Genomic DNA, 21,717 nt, shown 5'->3' on the forward strand with positions numbered 1-21,717 from the left:
TGAGATTAACTAAGGGTAACTTTATTTCATTTTAGCAGGGTTTTTAGTCTCAGCAAAGGACAGATGTGTACATACAGAGAGGTAGCGGCAGTATTTCTTCTCAACCCCCCCCCCCCCCCCCCCTCCAAAAGGCCTCTTCTTCATTCCATACGGCAACAACAGCCTTGGACACCTTCAGAAATAATCCAACAGACAGTGCAAATCATCACAGTGTAGCAAAACAGATCGATTGTCAATACAGCTCATCTGTAGAAACTCATCATATAAACTTGCATTACAGAGGACAGTCCCCTCCAACAGATAATAGATAGGCACAACAGATGCTTATAACAGGTACTGACTGCATGGTCATATAGCATAATAATATGCTCCCACAGATGCACATAGCAAATACAAACACAGGTATTCAACAAAAAAAGGATTGTTCATTTTACAGTAGATTGACTCATATGTCCAATATTAACACTGTTTTGTTCTTGGAGGATATACCATAAACATAAATAGCTTCTTCTCACATTGTAACATATTTCTGGTAAAAGTCCTATTTCTATGAAATACAGAGATGAATCACTTTTAAGAAAAAGTAAGGAATGTGTTTGTTACTATAATGCTAAAAATGGACTATTGACGATTTAAACAATAATCTCAGGAGTAACAGAGCAGTCTCGGTAGTTAGTAGAAAAGTCCAACTAAAATACACAGTAGAACCTTGATTTGAGAACCAGTATTTATAAAAGCTCTGCTGTATCTTATTTTAATAAAAGCAGGGTTGAATACTGTCATAAGCCTGAAAACAGAAGTGATAAAACAGAGATGTTTTCTGTAGACCAGCCTATCATTATGGATAGATTATTATTCCTCCTTATTCAGGTTTAAAAAAAGAGAGATACAAAAAAGCATCTGTATGAAGAAGAATCCCTCATACAAATTTCCCTAAAAACATATCGCCCTTCATTCAGCCATTTCTTCATATATTCAACAGTAAATAAATAGCAAATATTTCACTCAAATCAATTTAAGGCCTTACACACTGCATAACATCAATACAAAATTGAATTGATATTCTAATGCACAATACAAAAATGAATGTTTCAAATTACATTTGTTGCTATCAGACATGATAAGCGGCTTAACATATTTGATTAAGGATATAAAATCTAGTGAGGGATTAATAAATTGATACATTTCAATAAGGCATAAGAGGTTACAGAATGCTGTCCTTTACAGTGCATTACAAGGTGAATAATTTGATTAATTTTACATCTCATTGCTGGATCATTCACAAGATGTAAGAAGACACGTGCAATGATTAACTAAGAACTTAGAAATTGTTCTGATAATTCAACTATTGCTCAATTATAATCAATAATTTACAAGACAATGTAATTAATCAATAACTATTATCTAATCATTCCCTGTCAATCTATGTACTGGGAAAGGAAGAGCAAACACACATCACTATGCTATTTGGCCAGTTTCCCAAAAGCACATATTGACCTGAAAGTGGTCTCTCTGAATAGGAGTCTGTCCAGTTGGTCCTTCTGTAGTTTTACTAACGTTATCTTCATTGTGTTGGTTCACAAAGAGAATGTTGATATGATGTTGTCTTGGCTACAGGAGCGTTTATAGCCAGATGAAGAGCGGAAATAGGTCTCTCCATCTGTGCTGATGTCGTCCTCATCATCATCGTCGTCCAGAGGAGCAGAGTTGGTCTTACGCCTTCAGGGAGGGGAAATTAGTGTTATTCTGGGTGGAGGGCTGGGTGAGGTGGTTTACACAGTATGAAAGTGTTACAGTTGGAGAGAAAGTGGGCTACACATATTGCATTTAATGTTTGTGTTAGACTACATTGTTCAGGAAGGTGTGAGTAATACTCTTGAGCAGTTGTAGGGAATATGTTCAGATGAATTACAGTGCGTTCACATAATGTGTGTGCACCTGTGAAACTTCATAAGCATGTGCTTTACACTGTGGAATCTCTTGGTGCATGCTGTTAGATTCAGCTGGCTAGAGCTGCATTACAATTAACAAGGTAAACAAATACCAAAGCAGAATGAGCATGTTCTTAGCGTCTTCTGTTAGCCGTGTATATTTAGCATGCTTACCTCATCTCGCTGCGCAGGGATTTGAGCTGGCTCTGGAGCTGCTCGTTGGCCTCCTGCTGTTCGTCCAGGTCTCTCTGCAGCTTCTTCTTGCCGTGTTCCAGCCGGTCAATCTCCTCCTCCGCCTCGTCCATCTGCCTCTTCAGGGCCTTCAGACGCAGGTTCAGCTGCAAGAGGAACACTGAGGGTTAAAACAGCTGTGTGTGTGTGTGTGTGCGTGTGTGTGTGTGTTAGTTAAACACGACTGTGTGTGCGTGTGTGTGTGTGTATGTGTGTGTGTGCATGTTGCATCCTGACCTGGTCCTTCTGATCCTGTAGTGAGTGGTGCTCTTCATCAACTTGCATCATCATCTCCTTCACCTTCCTCTCCAGCCTCCGGTTCACCAGCTGCAGGTTGGCACGGTCCCTAGAAAACACAGCATCATGGGTAAGACTACCGATCTGCCACATGTCACATACTGTAGCAGTACATATAATACTCTGGAAACCACAAGGTAATTGGCCATATGCCACATACTGTAGGCATTTACACTACCGTTCAAAAGTTTGGGGTCACTTAGAAATGTCCTTGTTTTCCATGAAAACATACATGAAATGAGTTTGAATAGGAAATATAGCAAAATGCATAGGAAATGTAGTCATTGATCTTTCGTCAAAGAATCCTCCATTTGCAGCAATTACAGCCTTGCAGACCTTTGGCATTCTAGTTGTCAATTTGTTGAGGTAATCTGAAGAGATTTCACCCCATGCTTCCTGAAGCACCTCCCACAAGTTGGATTGGCTTGATGGGCACTTCTTACGTACCATACGGTCAAGCTGCTCCCACAACAGCTCAATAGGGTTGAGATCCGGTGACTGTGCTGGCCACTCCATTATAGACAGAATACCAGCTGACTGCTTCTTCCCTAAATAGTTCTTGCATAGTTTGGAGCTGTGCTTTGGATCATTGTCCTGTTGTAGGAGGAAATTGGCTCCAATCAAGCGCCGTCCACAGGATATGGCATGGCGTTGCAAAATGGAGTGATAGCCTTCCTTCTTCAAGATCCCTTTTACCCTGTACAAATCTCCCACTTTACCACCACCAAAGCACCCCCAGACCATCACATTGCCTCCACCATGCTTGACAGATGGCATCAAGCACTCCTCCAGCATATTTTCATTTGGTCTGTGTCTCACAAATGTTCTTCTTTGTGATCCGAACACCTCAAACTTCGATTAGTCTGTCCATAACACTTTTTTCCAATCTTCCTCTGTCCAGTGTCTGTGTTCTTTTGCCAATCTTAATCTTTTATTTTTATTGGCCAGTCTGAGATATGGCTTTTTCTTTGCAACTCTGCCTAGAAGGTCAGCATCCCGGAGTCGCCTCTTCACTATTGACGTTGAGACTGGTGTTTTGCGGGTACTATTTAATGAAGCTGCCAGTTGAGGACCTGTGAGGCGTCTGTTTCTCAAACTAGACACTCTAATGTATTTGTCCTCTTGCTCAGTTGTGCACCGGGGCCTCCCACTCCTCTTTCTATTCTGGTTAGAGCCAGTTTGCGCTGTTCTGTGAAGGGAGTAGAACACAGCGTTGTACGAGATCTTCAGTTTCTTGGCAATTTCTCGCATGGAATAGCCTTCATTTCTCAGAACAAGAATAGACTGACGAGTTTCAGAAGAAAGTTATTTATTTCTGGCCATTTTTAGCCTGTAATCGAACCCACAATTGCTGATGCTCCAGATACTCAACTAGTCTCAAGAAGGCCAGTTTTATTGCTTCTTTAATCAGCACAACAGTTTTCAGCTGTGCTAACATAATTGCAAAAGGGTTTTCTAATGTCAATTAGCCTTTTAAAATTATAAACTTGGATTAGCAAACACAACGTGCCATTGGAACACAGGACTGATGGTTGCTGATAATGGGCCTCTGTACGCCTGTGTAGATATTCCATTAAAAATCAGCCATTTCCAGCTACAATAGCCATATACAACATTAACAATGTCTACACTGTATTTCTGATCAATCTGATGTTATTTTAATGGACAAAAAAATGCTTTTCTTTCAAAAACAAGGACATTTCTAAGTGACCCCAAACGTTTGAACGGTAGTGTACATGCTCATAATGACCTAAAGAATGTAAAACGAAACTAACCAACCCAATGAACCAAGGTTAAGTGCAATGTGACCTAATTACTCTGAGAGTCAGACAGCTTTATGTAAATGAGTCTGTATGCAGCACTGGTCCCTAAAGCAGGACCTCTCTACCTCCCTCCAACCCCAACCCCACCTCTCCCTAGGAACCCACCCCAACCCCAATCCTAACCGTACCTCTCCTCTCCCTCCAGCCTCTCCTCCAGCTCCTGGATCCGGCTCTCCAGCTGGCTCACCAGGCCCTCCTTGTTAGACTTCTGGGAGCCCTCCAGATGGGCTATTCTGCTCTTCAGGTCCTTGTTCTGTGAGAAACAGTGTGAGAAACAACATTGATACACAGTCTTAGTTCTACTTTATTTAGCTAATGTTTTGGTCAACAAGACCATTGTCAGAGCAGGAGTATAGAGATGGAGACAGAGAAGGACAGATAGGAGACAGAGATGGATTACTTGAGTGCATGTTATGGTATGAGCCTAATGGACTTTTCACAGATAGACTGCTGTTGTTTCCCCCCAGACAGGAAGACAGGAAGGAGTGGGAAGAACAGGGCAGTGTGTACCTGTCTCTCCAGAGTCATCTTGTCACATTCCAGGTCCTGTCTGCCAGCCCTCTCCTGCAGGAGTTCATTTCTCATCTGCTCCACCTGTCAACCAGAGCAGAGAGGACTGTCATCGCAATGGTTACACACTCTGAGAACACAATTATTATGAGAGGCTGCTCGTGTGTCGGTAGGAAGAACCCTTCCTGTATGTGTAGGTGTGCAGTTGTTGTACTGTCTCACTCAAGGTGGAAGGATCCTTCCTGTAGCTAATTGGTGGTTTGGATATTCTTATTTGGTTGCATTCCCCTGAATTGATCTCATGTCAGCTCTCAGTAATGTACAGTTGAAGTCGGAAGTTTACATACACTTAGGTTGGAGTCATTAAAACTCATTTTTCAACCACTCCACAAATTTCTTGTTAACAAACTATAGTTTTGGCAAGTCGATTAGGACATCTACTTTGTGCATGACACAAGTAAATTTTCCAACAATTGTTTACAGACAGATTATTTCACTTATAATTCACTGTATCACAATTCCAGTGGGTCAGAAGTTTACATACACTAAGTTGACTGTGCCTTTAAACAGCTTGGAAAATTCCAGAAAATGATGTTATGGCTTTAGAAGCTTCTGATAGGCTAATTGACATCATTTGAGTCAATTGGAGGTGTACCTGTGGATGTATTTCAAGGCCTACCTTCAAACTCAGTGCCTCTTTGCTTGACATCATGGGACAATCAAAAGAAATCAGCCAAGACCTCAGAAAAAAATGGTAGACCTCCACAAGTCTGGTTCATCCTTGGGAGCAATTTCCAAACGCCTGAAGGTACCACGTTCATCTGTACAAACAATAGTACGCAAGTATAAACACCATGGGACCACGCAGCCGTCATACCGCTCAGGAAGGAGATGCGTTCTGTCTCCTAGAGATTAACGTAATTTGGTAAGAAAAGTGCAAATCAATCCCAGAACAACAGCAAAGGACCTTGTGAAGGTGCTGGAGGAAACAGGTACAAAAGTATCTATATCCACAGTAAAATGAGTCCTATATCGACATAACCTGAAAGGCAGCTAAGCAAGGAAGAAGCCACTGCTCCAAAACCGCCATAAAAAGACAGATTACGGTTTGCAACTGTACATGGGGGACAAAGATTGGAGAAATGTCCTCTGGTCTGATGAAACAAAAATAGAACTGTTTGGCCATAATGACCATCGTTACGTTTGGAGGAAAAGGGGGATGCTTGCAAGCCGAAGAACACCATCCCAACCGTGAAGCACGGGGTGGCAGCATCATGCTGTGGGGGTGCTTTGCTGCAGGAGGCAATGGTGCACTTCACAAAATTGATGGCATCATGAGGAAGGAAAATTATGTGGATATATTGAAGCAACATCTCAAGACATCAGTCAGGAAGTTAAAGCTTGGTTGCAAATGGGTCTTCCAGATGGACAATGACCCCAAGCATACTTCCAAAGTTGTGGTAAAATGGCTTAAGGACAACAAAGTCAAGGTATTGGAGTGGCCATCACAAAGCCCTGACCTCAATCCTATAGAAAATCTGTGGGCAGAACTGAAAAAGCGTGTGCAAACAAGGAGGCCTACAAACCTGACTCAGTTACACCAGCTTTGTCAGGAGGAATGGGCCAAGATTTACCCAACTTATTGTGGGAAGCTTGTGGAAGGCTACCCGAAACATTTGACCCAAGTTAAACAATTTAAAGGCAATGTTACCAAATATTAATTCAGTGTATGTAAACTTCTGACCCACTGGGAATGTGATGAAAGAAATAAAAGCTGAAATAAATCTGTCAAACTACTTCATTGTCTCCGAGAGAGAGAGAGAGAGAGAGAGAGAGAGAGAGAGAGAGAGAGAGAGAGAGAGAGAGAGAGAGAGAGAGAGAGAGAGAGAGAGAGAGAGAGAGAGAGAGAGAGAGAGAGAGAGAGAGAGAGAGAGAGAGAGAGAGAGAGAGAGAGAGAGAGCGCGCGGTAGAGACAGACTAGTTCAAGAGAAGGGAATACAGATGAGAATGAAAAAAAGACAACTAATCGACTAATGTTTTTGTGAGGGGAGCTTAGTATGTGTGATATTAAATGCCAATTAGTGTGTGACAGTGGGCTGCTCTGATGAACGATGGGCCACATAACTGGTGTGCCCGGTGCAGTGCTTGAGGGAGCTGATTCAGCAGATTGGAACATACAGCAGAAACTAATCTGCTTTGTGAGAGACGGCGGGTGGAGAGAGGAGAGATTACTCTCATTTAGACAGGAGAAGAGCACCTGGTGCCAGTAGAGACGCAGGTGTTCTTCCTGCTGCCCCCGCCCCCCCCCCCCCCCCCCCTCACTCCCAGCCATCATGGCCATGCAGACCCCCCTCTCTCGGTCCCCCTCTCCCACCGACCACCACCACCACATCCTCCCATCCTAACCCCATTCACTTCACTATTACTGCACACCCCTCCACTGTTGCCATGGCAACTCACCTTGGCCCTGTTTTGCAGTAATGCCACTTTGTCTAGTGCCACTCTTTTCTCTGTGCCAGGAGTTTTTTGCCTTTAAGGAAATGTAACTACTTGTTCACTCCTTTTAGGCCTCTCATACTTTTGTTCACGTCTTTACATTTTCATCCATTTCAAGGTTGGAGGATTGTGCAGACTTAGCCCTTTAAACAACTAGTCCTATCTTTGTTAGACATGAAGAATTAATCATGATTGCATTGGCAGTATGTACATCAATGAGAGCCCAGTGAGCTGCAGAGGTATTGCAACAGGGCAGATCCTTAGAGGTAAATACACTTAGCACGTGTTGAATAATACAAAACACATCCTAGAGGAAAAAGCTTGTCCTGTACATTCATTGTATCTGGAATAATGTCACTTCCTCATGAAAAAGCATCGGACCAACAGTCTCCTGATCTGAGTTAGCAACGCTTTTTGACAACAACCCTTTCTCCAGGAAGCATGTACTCTTATTTCAATTTGAGTTTATAATGGCTCCATCAGCAGGTTTATCAGAGGGGAAGGAAAGCTGCAGTGTTTAGGTCTGACTCCCTCAGGATGTGAGAACTACGATCAGCCACAATAAATGGATTTGTCCCTGAGAAGCAGTCACAGCTAAGTGAACTCCATAGCCGTAAACTTGATAAGTTGGCAGTGTGCATATTTTGCCTGAGGCGGTGCATTAAAAGGGGTCTTTTGTGACTGATGCATGAAAATTGGATTGGCACTTTTACACCGAGCAGGAAGCCTGCCAAACTGAACGATTATGCAAGATCCTCTTACAATGCAATAACCCCTCTGCTCTCTCCAGAACACAAATTAACTGGGATAGTGGGATTCTGGGCCGCTGTTCCATACAGGGGGGCCCACACACACACACACGCAATGAAGAACGGCTCGGTGTTTAGGTCTGTGTGTGCGCCCTGAGGGTATATGAGCTGTCAATGGCACGAGGGGATGGCAGACAAGCACAAATAACTGATACAGAGTGTAAGCTTAGATGTCACATTATGCCAAGCTGCTCTGGCATGACTGTACTTGAAATGCTTTCTTCAACATAGTCCAAGAAAACTGTGGTTCAAGAACAGGAACAGTTTGTGTCTTTTGCAGATGATAATGAAGTTAATGGAGTTTAGGAGTGTGACTCCCGGTCACAGGAAGCAGAGTCAGAGACAAATTGGTGAATAAGCTTGGTGAACCATGGTTACTGAATGTTAGAATGCCCCACTGACTGGAGGTCAGTGAGAGTGGTCAGTCAGTGGTAGTGGTAAGGTACTCACTCACCTGTTCTCTGCCTCGGTCTATCCTGACAATCAGCAGGTCTCCACTTTGCTTTTCCTCATCCAGATCCAGCTCCAGCTGATTGATCCGGTCCTGCAGAACACAGCATCAACATTGACATGGTAATAACATTGACATTATTATTTGACCTTGCTCTAAACATGGGGTTGCTTCTCTGAATGACAGCTTTAGATTTCCTTCTGCTGTGTTTTGCCATCACACCACTGTCAACAGCAGAGGCCTGCAGTACACATGACTTGTGTCTATAAGAAACTCAGGAAAGAACCCAGCTAGCACATTTGGTTCCTTGGAAGTTGTGGGATTGTATATTTTTGATTTCACATTGGTTATGGGAACGAAGCCATACGTTTCCTGACCGGCAAAAGTGAACGTTTTTTAAACGTTCTGAGCACAGAACAGAAAATGTTGCCTGTTCGGGAATGTTTATTTTTAGGTTGTAGGAAGGTTCTGAGAACGTTTGACTCTGATTCCTTGAATGTTTTCCTGGGAGGTTTTAATAACGGTCTGAGAACGGAAATTATAGGTTATTTGGAGGTTTTTGAATAATTTCATTAAAACTTTCACTGAATCATTCAATAAGACTTTTAATAACACTGCTATCTTATGTTGGGTTAACTTTCTATCTCCACATGGAAATTAATTTCCTTAGGCATTAATCATGCAAACACATTTATTTTTTATTGTGACATGGCATCATTGCGATTCAAACCTATAATATTATGTTATCTATCCATGGAATTAGTCCACTCAGCTGAAGTACTGAAATTCCCACAAAAGAAAGTTGTTTCTTTATTTTTTTTAAATTTGTTTATTTTCTTCTTCTTCTTCTTCTTCTTCTTCTTATTATTATTATTTTTATTCGTGGGGGTTTACAACACACTGAGTCAGGACAATGGCTCATCCTCCATTGTCATGGCGAGCACTGGCCAACCCACCTCCTCCTGCAGGGACTTAGCAGCCAGACGGGACTTGTCCAGCTCCACACCCCGTTTATTTATTGTTTCGTTCTCTTAACTATTTGAGATTCCCAATGTCAAACCAGTTGGAAAACGTTCCTAGAACATTACCAACATTTTTATTAAATGTAACCATGTTTGAACTTTTGGAAACATTCTGTTAAAGTAATGAAATACCAAGAAAATAATGTTTTTTTGTCAGGTTCCTTAAATGTGCTGGGAATGTTCCAAAACCAAGCAACTATCCTGCACTATTCCCAGAAAGTTGTGGGAAGGTTGTATGCAAAATAACCATAGGACAACCCTGCTCTCACCAAGCTCTAAGAAACATATGGTTCTCAGAACGTTATGTGCTAGCTGGGAACTGTTCCTTCCTCAGGACTGGAAGGACTAGCATACACTGACTGAAGACTCAAAGACAACCAAATAATACAGCACAAAAAGTCTGACACTTTAAATGGCAGGAGAAAGTCTCATGAACACGTGTATAAAGTATATAATTGAGAGACAATGTGAAATGAATACTTAAGATATCCCTCCATACCTCCATGAGTTTGACCTGTCGGATTTTGTCATCCTTGGAGTGGGCTTTGGTCTCTGCCTCCACCTCCAGGTCGTAGACTTTCTGCTCCATGGCCTTCTCCTTGAGCACAGCATCATCCCTCTCCCTCTTACACTGCCTCAGGTCCTCCTCCACATGGCTCAGCTGCAGGACACACACCACATATACTTTTAAAACAGAATGAAAATGGCCAACAGGTTTTGTGAAAACCTCCTACTCATTTACCATTACACCACACTATGTGTCATAGTGTTGCAGTAACATCCATACGTGGCATGCATGCTTTAGCTATGCAATTTCAGCAGTGGCCACAAGATGCCATCTGTTCCTTTAACAATAATGACTTAAGAGAAACTTTCACAAACACTGGCCTGGTGAGTGAAGAAGATAAAAGGAGAAAATACATTTGTCTTCAGCAGGTCTTAATGTGCCTGCTTATAAGAGGGTGAGCGTGAGATGTGGGGGTGGGGACAGAAGCAGATGGAACAGTGACCTCATCACCAGGCCTTAGAGGAGTGTATGGATCAGAGGGGAGGAGAGGAGGATGTGGAGTCAGTCATTCCAGCTCTCACAACAATGACACTACATCCCCCTCTTCCTGTAGACCAGCTGGACAAAGATACATCAGCATATCCCATCTGCGCATATACATTACACTGGGTAGACTACAACAGAAAGATTAACCACTAGCAGCAAGGCCTCTCTCTTCTGTAAAACAGACACATTTCCATGGAAAAAGTGAGCATGTTACGGCTCACAATTCCCATGGAGTTTGGACTGTGTTGTACTGAGTCTGGCCACCTGTCTTTAACCTACTGTAGGAAAGTGGTTTTCCTTAATGACATTCTGCAGGGGTTAGTAACTCAGACACACAAGGAGGGAGGACATTATTAGATCAAATAAGCAACGCTTAACAGATATTCAACAAAAACATTCCAAACAATCCAAAGTGTTTAGTAGGTCAAACCATACCCAATGAGCAGTGGCCCGGGGTTATAACCACATTATGTGGGGCAGACCACAGCTACTAAGGGGTTATAGCTATATTGTGATAATTAACCATAGTAATTGGAAAAACATTAGCTGGAGAATTCCTAAATTGAGGCAAAATGCCATGAAGAACATTCCAGAGGCTCACTCCAAATTCCATAAGCCTACCTAGCTACAGCTCCCCTAATGTATGAGAACAATGGATGTAACGTAAGATAAAGTCACAGCTAATACTGCAATATATTGTTCAATTAAAAGAGGTTCATAAATTCGTCCTAGTGCGTCAGTGTCTGAAGTTCTAGATTGCTGAAACATTCTGATGCTTCACCAATAGAATAACAATGATTCCGATTTCTCTTTCCACCCTCCACAGCGCCAACTCTTCATGCTAAACCACAGATATCTATGCAAATATACATTATCTAACCTCTTTAACCCTGTAATACCACCAGGCCACCAGGCCTCTCTACAGCTGTGACCTTCTGGTCCAGTTCAGGGCAAAGGGGAAGTATAAGAGGGGAGAGGACACACATTCCAAAGCCATGACCTCACTGTCCAAACCCTGAGTGGGGGTTTACAACACACTGAGTCAGGACAATGGCTCATCCTCCATTGTCATGGGGAGCACTGTGCCAACCCACCTCCTCCTGCAGGGACTTAGCAGCCAGACGGGACTTGTCCAGTTCCACACCCCGTTCCCTCAGCTGCCTCTGAAGCTCAGCCAGCTCCCGACGGTTCTTCTCCTTGTACACATCTATCTGCTCCTGCAGCTCCTGGGTGGACGACTGAGAGGCCTCCACGATCTCACTCATCTACAGGGAGAGAGGGAGAAGGTAGAGTTAGACCTGCTAACAAACAGACATGCATGCACAAACATACACATGCCTGCGGTGTGATATTTGATTGACTAAAGCAAGGATGTCCGAAGGCCTTTAGTTGGTCCACTCACCTCCCTCTGTAGTTTCTCCACTGTGCGGTCCAGGAGACTCCTCTCGTCCTCTATCTCATTCTTAGTGTTCTTGAACTGTTCTTTTTGACTCCTCTCCTCCTTCAGCCTCTCCTCCAGCTCTCTGTGGTCATGGTTCAGCTTGGTCAGATTCCTCTGTAACAGAAATAGTTTAGAGAGATGGGTCACAATGGTAAGGAGGACCAGCACTTATGCTTTATTATTCTCACCAGTAAATTCTCCCAACCTTGTGGTCAAAGCCTGGTCAATCTTACCTGTACATCCTCTAACCGTGTGGTCAGAGCACGGTTGGCACGTGACATCTCCTCCTCCTGCTCCTTGATTTCTGCCAAAGACTCTTCCAGCTGCCTCTTCTCTCTCTGTGAGTTCACACATACACATATACATACACCAGCATAAGACAATAGGCAACAGATATGATCTTCAATGTGAAAAGTTTTATTTCTGTCAATCTGACTGACACTCCTGTGCAGTTTACAGTGGCTCTCCTACACCTGAGGATCTGTCTTTTTCAGCCATCTATTTCCTGTGTTTGAGGGACACAAAATCCACTTGTAACTTAAATCTTGCTGGATTGATTGCTTTCATTTTACTCCTGCGACTCTTTCATACTTTTGCTTGTGCCTGTCTTTTTTATTCGTTAACGTTACGACTGTGGAAATGTTTGTAATGACCTGTCAAACACACCACAGTAATGACTGAAATGGGGTGAATGGAATACATTGTCTTTCAGTTGAATGTATAAGAACGCTAAAGCTTCGTCAGGGATTTAATGCACCGTCTCGACACTTACATCACAAGAAAGAGAAGAAAGAACATTTGATTTTGATGGGTGTTCATTTTTGGTGGAATTGAAAAAAGTAATAATTTAATACAGTTGAAATGTTTACAAATTACATGCGCTGAAATGAAAGTAACTTCCGAAAATGAACACTCGGATTATAGTGATATTATGTCTGATCTGGCAAACAATGTAAAGTACGTTTAGATAGGTGTAATCTAGAGCCAAGGGTGTTGATTTTTAATCCAAGGATATCCTGCTATTGACACAATTGTTGTTTTATGTAAGAGAACTTGACAACAACAGTAATTAATGAGGCAGTCTAGACATTGTAGGTGAGTGCGGTTAGGGTAGACAGAGCAAGTGTTTGGTGGTTGCAGCCCTGTTATGTTAATGTATCCATATTTGCAAATACACCCTGCATATTTATGCAAATGAGGCGCATATAATTTGATTTATTTGAACACAAAATATATTTCTAAAAAAACTGATACAATAAGAAAATGTATGTATGAGTGGATTCTACGATTTTCTTTATTTATTTGACAATAAATGGAATACCTGAATTCCCACCAAAATCGCTGAATTCCATTCATTATTTGTCCATGCCAGTAAATGTTTTATGTGCTATAATTCAATCAATATCTGATGGATTATAAACATTCTAAAGGTTTGCAGTATCTTGATCCATTGTCCAACAGTTGCATTTATTAAAATTGTTTTTACAACTTTTTAACAATTTCTATGACCGTTGCTACTGCAGTTCCAGTCCATTAGGTTTCTCTAGAACTCACCTCAAGCCGGCCCACTCTGTCCCCCAGCTTGCTCTCCTGTAGCTTGGCATCATCGATGATACGGTTGAGTTTGGCCACTTCGTTCTCCAGCTCCTGTGCCCGCTTTCTCAGCTTCTCGGCCTCCTGGCTAAGACGTCCCGCCTGGCCCTCCACTGCCCCCTTGGCTGCCTCCACCTCAGCCTTCTCCTTGCTCACTGCAGCACTGCTCTGGAGAACAGACAGAAGGGTCAGTACAAAGTAAATACAGGATATAAAGATGTAACGTTGTACAGAAAAGGACACAATACTGGATTGACAACGGGTTAAAGACAAAAGTCTATGGTCTTATTTACGAGGCAACTCAAATTCCTTCACAACTCCTCTGCAAAGATACTCCCAAAACAACTCCGTCATCCTCTGCAAAGAGACTCCCAAAACAACTCCATCATAACAAGCTCAAGGGGATTTAAGAGGTGGATGCATGACAATACATCTAAGCCTCTATTCACCTCCCATTGAACTGCTTCTACTGATGTAGCTTGGCCCACACAAAGACAGTGTGTCACCTGCAACAGGCTGGGGAGATTGAGGTGAATGGTCCAGTCCAGTAAATCTCCCCTGAGCATGACCAACACCAATGTCTCAATGGCTTCACCTGCCAGAGTTGTACAGTTGTGGGGCTGCTGCTTAAGTCTTATGGTTCTGGCTTGTTTACCGCCTATCACTAAACATGATCAAATTCTCTAATTAGATGACCCACTGTTGGTGGCAGTCTGTCTTTGTATGAACTTGGCTGCTGTGGCAGGACAGTGTGAAAGGAGGACCCTGTGTGCTTTTCCTCTGTCCAGTTTTATCAATGGACAGTCTGCCCTGACTTGCCTGTCTGGAATGCTACTGTCCTAAGGGAGAGCAGTCAATGCACTCAGGGAAACCTGAATTCTGACTTAATGTAACCTCTCAGCTGACAACAACACACAGCACTCTATCTAGGCCCGCATGAAGTTTTGCATAGAAAAACAGATAGAAGGTTTCTCTGTAATGATGCTGTCAGAGAGGGATTTACTTTATTTCCTGAAAGTGACAGTCTAAGAAAATATTGTAGCAACCAGGCTCCCGCATATTTGTTAATAAACGAGAATATCTGGAAATGAGGCAATGCTTGACAGAATGCCAGACGACAGGTTTGACAGTTTCATGTTCTGTTTACTACAGTGAGGAATGCCCGCACTGTACGCCTCCACAGAAACAACCAGGAACTGACTTTCATATGGGGTTCGTTACTGATACAAAGGGCCAGGAGTTTTTCCTAACCAGGAAAAACTGGAAGCCCTAGATAAATGTTATACCCAAGGCCCAGAGTTTTTCCTGGTCAGATCACGTGGCTCCTGGCCCTTCTCATTACAATACTAGGCCTATATTTATTTAAATATGATTATGTAAACACAGGGGATATTTAAGCAATAAGGCACGAGGGAGTGTGGTATATGGCCAATATACCACGGCTAAGGGCTGTTCTTATGCAGGACGCAATGCAGAGTGCCTGGATACAGCCCTTAGCTGTGGTATATTGGCCATATACCACAAACCCCTGAGGTGCCTTATTGCTATTATAAACTGGTTACCAACGTAATTAGAACTGTAAAAATACATGTCTTGTCATACCCGTGGAATACGGTCTGATATACCACGGCTTTCAGCCAATCAGCATTCAGGGCTCGAACCACCCAGTTTATAATGTAGGCTATCAGTTTTCTCCCCCATTCATGTTATACAGTATGCAGGCAGGGAGGGACATAGCAGGTTCATTATGAGGAGGAATGCCTGCTCCCAGGGGGATTAGAGGCTGACCGTGCAGATTAACACACTGGAGTTCAACTCCCCTTAGCCTCGCCTGGACAGGCAGGCAGACAGGCACCTCTCACTGGACAGGTCCAAGAAAAGCCTGAGCATACACACACACACTCTGCACACACCTGACGCACGTACCTGTCACATATTACGCTCACACCTGATGCACGCACACAGACGCATCTGTTTCACACACACACACACACACACACACACACACACACACACAAAGACACAAAAACACTGTGCTCCAGGTGAGCACCAATGCTGACTCACTCAATGGAGAGTGAAAAACCAGTCACTAATGAAACAGCGTGATATATAGCAGACAGCTAATGACATGAAACTACTTCAACTACAAGACCTGTGATTAGCAGTCATAGGTTTAGTTAGATACAGATGTCTTACTAAGTGGGTGTCTGAAAAGGAGGCTATCTGACTTAGTGTGTGGGAATGTGTTCCCCTCATCTGTCATTAAAACCATTGTACTATGGTCCCTGTAGTGACTCATTATCTGTCCACACTGCTGAAAGAGTCCAAAGTCCGACCACCTCGCCCCCTCACACATCCCCTCACTACTGGGTGAGGTGGAGGACCCTCATTGGTCACTGAGGCTTGGTGTTCCAGTGTTTGAGTGGAGGGTGGGAGGCGAGGCTTTAAAGTCACCCAGTGGAGGGGAGAGCAGAGAAGACAGATCATTAACCATGCCACCTCCATGACCCACTGAGGCCTGTTGGGCCTGTTCCCCTCCCCGACACCCTCATCCCTGCCTGGGTCAGCTGGGGCACAGGAGGAGCCTGCAAGTACACAGACTGACTGACTAACTGACTGATATGCATGTGTCACTGGAATTACCTATAACCCAGACCAGGATATTCTCACACAAAAAACATCCTTAGAATGTGTAAACGAAGGCAGTGTTATCTCTTTCAAAACATTGGGTATATCATAACATCTTTCACCTGTCTAGGACTGTACAGAATCCAAGGACAGCAGGGGATAGAAGCTTGCGAAAAACATCACTATTTTACAGGTCACTTAGCCTCCTTAGCTAGAATATGTGAAGATTGTAGTATAATCTCTGTATTCAAACTGTAATCAACTGGGGCTGTGGGTAGAGATCAGGTTGAGGGAGAGGGGAACATACATAAAATGCAGTTCTAATTTTTTTCTCATACAAACATCCCCTCACCCCCTCTTTCACTGTCCCATTTCCCACCCTGGGTTCTTTGAGGGCCCAGTCTGGGCACTACCACCCAGAGGGCGAGGGGGAGAGAGAGCCATGGGTGGTGGAAATTCACAGGGTGCCCTGGTGATCATTGTTCCTTATGTTTGCCATTTTTTACTGGCTCAGACTGTTACAAAGCCTCAATATTAACAATTGGGAAGTTTGATTTCAAGGGCTCTCGTGTACTCTTAAACTGTTTGTCTATAATCAGGCATTGACTACCATTGTGCGGCCAGTAAAAACAGTGGCACTAACAATGCAGTGAAGTATGCATGGCCAAGTGTGTGAGCTCGGGTCAAATCAATCAGCTTTCTCTGGGTGCTCTCAGGTCACTGGGAACACACACAAACCCCTACAGAATCCACTTTGGAGCCCAGGGAACAAACAATGGAGATTGCTGATATTCCTGCACCAATTACGGTCCACAAGAAACCTGCCAGGGTAATCCCACACCAAGCAGAGCACCACTCTATTCACATTTTTTTAGGCACATCAATATCCCTTTTTAAGATGACAAGACAGTTAATCCACTCTAAATCCACCACGCATCAAAAAAGTATAATCTGACTTTTAACTGAATCAAAATGTTTATCTTTAAACAAATCCTGAAATAAAGATTGTGGTGTACTCATGCCCTTGTCCGTGAGTAACATACCCTCTGATTGGTTGTCACAGACTGGTGTCATCTATACTACAGAGATTAACGTAAAAGTCCTTCCACACCCCTAAACACATTTTATGTGTTTACTATCACATGCATTCATAATAGTGAACACAACCTTTTATATGAGTATACTGTTGTGGGCATACAGCATTCATTAGGTTTTAGAAATAATACCTATTTCAGACTGTAACACTCACAGTGTAAGATTGCAGTATATAAAAAATAAGTAACTATAGGGGAGCATAGTGTTCTGCTCCCTCTGTTCTACCATGGCCTTGGGAAAGGCGCAAAGCAACACTTCTTTGATTGAGCTGACACATTGTCAAGTTGCTATAATGTCCCAGCAGCATCCCTGACAGAAAGGCTTTAGTGAGGAGCTGAGGGGCAGAGTGTTCCCCCTACCTAACCCAGGGCCTAGGCCAGGATGCAGAGAAACACAGGATATCCCTTTACCCCAGCAGCAACAACACACTGGTGGTGACATCGTTCAAACAGACACATACTGGCCACAATCACAAGTGAATAAAATCAATGCTCAACACCACATCATGTATTATTTTTTACTTCAGTCTACCTTAGTTAGAGGGTACTGTGAGCCAAGGTTGATGCGGCCTCAATGTTTTATGGTCCTGTTTTCAAATGACTTCCACTCATGTGCTCTCCCCGAGGGAAAAGTAAACATGGGATAAGAGGGGAAGTCGAGATAGGCAATCGTGACTAAATACAAGCACAAAGATGACCAAGGTCCTTCCAGCTACGGGTCATATCCTGCGTGATATCAAGTTAACGGTATTTGTTGTATCTAAAAATGATGCTAATCTTTGCTGTGAGACCAAGGAGTCCGCTTACACTGTACTTTGATTATAAAGGTTTATTTATATCACAAGATTTCAGCATAAGTTTACAGACGTCTGCAGGCATCTGGAGACCAACGACCCAAAATAATAAGTTGTTCTGACCTCCTTTGTCTTAACTGTGGTATTTATATCCTATGCCCTATGTAACATAATATGGGTGTTTTCCCATAAACCAATCCCAGGACTGCACCTAACAGACTCCCTCGGCATTAGGGTGCCCCTATAGAACTACTCTCCAGATGCTCCCTTAAGCTTAGTCAACATCCTCTAAAACCACTTGAAACCATTAGCAAAGTCATAAAGTGTTTAAACACTACATATTCAACACCAAGTATTCTGTCTTCAAGGAAAATAAATAGTACCACAGGTCACTCAAGCTCTTCTCTGGCAAAGAATAAGCCTTGGTTTGTTTCACCAGCAAGGAGGTATGCATTACAATAGCGTTGCTCTGCAACAAAAGGCACATAGACTAGGGTCTGCCTAGTAAAGACAGGCTTGTGATGGCTTGGGAGAAAGGCTTGCAGTGGAAATTAAAACTTGCTACTTGAGGAGCACTGGCATCTCTCCAGTCACCATAAGATGCCAGCAATCAAATCTTGTCTTGTCCTTCGGGACATGGAAACAGAAACCTTTTTAAATGGAGGCTCTATTGCCAGGCCAAATGATAGGATTGCAGGGGTGTTTGGGTTTAATAGAGAATGAAATAGGCCAGTGCAGTGAGAAGGCAGTCACAGTAGAGCTTTGAGGGACACTGGCCCTTTGTGTCTAAAAAATGGAACCAGAGAATTAACATTTACTGTCACAAAACTCCAAGCCTCCCAGAACGTGGCATTATTATTGTGTAGCACTTCGCCAGAAGGCCAGTGGCTTCAAAGGAAGGGAGTGGGATGACACAATGTCAAACTGCACACACACATAGTACTCTATTATGATCTTAAATGGTTGATATGAGGCCAACCCAGGGTGATTAGAATATCAAAAGACCCTTCAGAAAGTCATTATGGTAGAAAGAAATAACTGAAATTGAGCATAGAACTTATTTTCACTCTTGGACAAAAGCCAGACCTTGGGGAATCATGCTGCCTGGTCAGGCTGGGGGGAAATCACAGTCAAATGACTGGGCTTTGAATGTCAGAGCTGAGGTCAGATCCTGCTGGAGGGAGAGTGACCAGTGCCACTTGCAACCTGAGCAGACTATGCCACTGGACAGTAAGTGCAGGCTAAATACTTTGCCTGTACTTGCCAGTACTCCCTACTCTGTTGGATGTTTAAAAGCAATGTACCTACACAAAACGGCCTATTGAGTAGAGAAACCACACTTTTCCTCAGTCTCGGTGTGAGTGAGTTAAATCCTTAGCTTTCTACATCTGGTCTTAAAGCTGCGGTACATCACGTTCCTGAGCACGCTGACCCTCTACTCCACACTCCTGGGGGTATTTGTCCCCACCAGCTCTGCCAGGCAGTGACGCATCAGAGGAACAATAGGCCCATGAATTCAGGCCACAGCCTCCTTTCACACAGGCACGACCCTCACATGGCAGGGGAACAACTTCTCTCACTACACACATAAACAACCAGCTCTGTGCAAGGAGATGCAACCAAAATGTGTGTGCATCCAATGAGCCAGTGAAAAACTATTTCTGGGCAGAACATTACAGGCAGCAGCATATCATAGTACATCTAAACAATTCTGAGAAGCCATCCTAACTCCTAAGCCTTTTTGAAGGCAAATTCTTCAAACAGGGAAGAACACGATAACAACCAGATGGACACGAAAAACGCTGAACTTTGGCTGTGACACTCATTCCTCTCTTTCGCTGGTAGATTTCCAGAGAAATCACTTCCCTCTATCAATCCCTCCCTCCCTCCCTCCCTCCCTCCCTCCCAGTAAATCATCACCTTCCAGCAGTGCTGGGAAGGGAACACAGCAGAGCGCTATCATCAACTGAGGAAACACACTGCCTCCTGTGGGACTTTACTTTCAAACAGCCCTGAGGAGGTGCTCACCAGGCCACATGGCTTCAATGATTACACACAAACACTCCAGCTCACAGAGAAAATAAAGACAGGCAGGGATCACTCAAGTGGAGGGCTAGAAGCTGGGGGATGGGGCTGCCAGTGTGGCAGGGGATGTTTGGGATAGGGCTATAAGGGCTGAGGCTTGGGACTGGGGCTAATTCATTTTGGAATGAAAATGCAACAGGGACTGTATGGGTAGGGTGGAGGGAGGGAGGGGATCAAGGCTGAGAGGTGAGAGTGGGCTGGAGCTGGGAATGGGGTTGAGCCTGGAAATGGGACTAGGGGCTAGGGCTGGTACTAGAGGCTGGGGTTGGGTCTAGAGGTTGGGGCTGTCTGGGGTTGGGTCTAGAGGTTGGGGCTGTCTGGGGTTGGGTCTAGAGGTTGGGGCTGTCTGGGGTTGGGTCTGGGCCCTCTGAGAGACCGTTGAGAATCAGGAATGTCCCTGAGAGGGGGTATAACAGCAGCCCCCTGAAGAGCCATGGTCACGTCCCACCCCTCCCGACCCCACCCACTGGTCAGAGCTGGAGCACTGTAACAGAATCTGCAGGAGGGAGGGGGTCCAGCCAGGAACATTCTCTGACACACCCTTCTCTCTGCTCACTGCACCTTATCTGTTCACATTTTTCACATTCCCTCAAGTCTCACTGTTGTGAAAAACCTGACTTCCACAGAACTGATCTACAATAAGTAACTTACAGTAAGTAGGCTACAGTCTGATTATAGATTCTCTATGAACACTGTTGTTTGACCTCTATAGTTTCTATTTCTACAGATTAACCTCTAAAGAATGGCCCATGCTACAACTCAATAAAAATACAATTGAACCTAAAATGTAATGACACAAAACAAACATATACATATTTCCAGGGAGACGTCCACTCCATTACTCCCCTGACCCACTTTATTCAGCATAACCCCTGCTGCTATTATTGTGTGAAACAAACTCATCATTCATCTACTGAGGTCCACAATTACCCCTGCCCTTTCAATGGATGAACAGAGACAGAGAGAGGAGGAACACTGCACAACTCATGAACTACAGCTCATTAGATTAGTGACGGCTTGCCACTGCAATTAACGGGCAACGGGAACGATTTAGTGCTCCAGTTTCCAGCATTATTCTCTGCATGGGGCAGCCCTATCAATGCAAATTTCATGGCCGAAGGAGAGAGGAGCAGCGTTTCGATGGGACAGAGGACAGATGAATGCCAGACCGTGCACACTTTATACTAAGCAATTCAGCAGGCTGTGTGGTCGCTCACTCACACATGCAGAAATTATTATTACTTTCAATCCTGCCAATGCCTGGTGGATAAAAGTACAGTAGACTGTAACCGCCATAAATAGTTTTTGTGTGTGACAACCTAACAATGGATTGGTATTTTAAGGGAAAGGCCCAAATTACTGAAGATAAACTCAAACTGATAGCAGCCAAACTGTCTGAATACTGAGTAACAATAAGGTCAGCCATCTTTTCACTTGTTTACAAAGCACTGGCGGTGA

The 21,717-nt window shown here is 43.6% G+C and overlaps 1 protein-coding gene across 1 annotated transcript in view; it reads right to left on the reverse strand.

Moving 5' to 3' along the window:
* Nucleotides 1–21,717, reverse strand: part of LOC311111452 (cingulin-like protein 1) — a 35,141-nt gene continuing 13,424 nt past the window's right edge. The window contains exons 9-19 of the mRNA XM_084154185.1: nucleotides 13,620–13,826; nucleotides 12,299–12,403; nucleotides 12,027–12,179; nucleotides 11,719–11,889; nucleotides 10,070–10,231; nucleotides 8,552–8,641; nucleotides 4,793–4,876; nucleotides 4,411–4,535; nucleotides 2,400–2,508; nucleotides 2,106–2,269; nucleotides 1–1,719 (exon numbers count right to left, since the gene is read on the reverse strand). Of these exons, the coding sequence (XP_084010311.1) occupies nucleotides 1,578–1,719; nucleotides 2,106–2,269; nucleotides 2,400–2,508; nucleotides 4,411–4,535; nucleotides 4,793–4,876; nucleotides 8,552–8,641; nucleotides 10,070–10,231; nucleotides 11,719–11,889; nucleotides 12,027–12,179; nucleotides 12,299–12,403; nucleotides 13,620–13,826 (1,512 nt within the window). The 3' untranslated portion in view covers nucleotides 1–1,577. The remainder of the gene's footprint in view (nucleotides 1,720–2,105; nucleotides 2,270–2,399; nucleotides 2,509–4,410; nucleotides 4,536–4,792; nucleotides 4,877–8,551; nucleotides 8,642–10,069; nucleotides 10,232–11,718; nucleotides 11,890–12,026; nucleotides 12,180–12,298; nucleotides 12,404–13,619; nucleotides 13,827–21,717) is intronic.

The sequence above is a fragment of the Coregonus lavaretus genome (assembly GCF_964263955.1).
Source record: "Coregonus lavaretus genome assembly, chromosome: 37".
NCBI classification, from domain to species: domain Eukaryota; kingdom Metazoa; phylum Chordata; class Actinopteri; order Salmoniformes; family Salmonidae; genus Coregonus; species Coregonus lavaretus.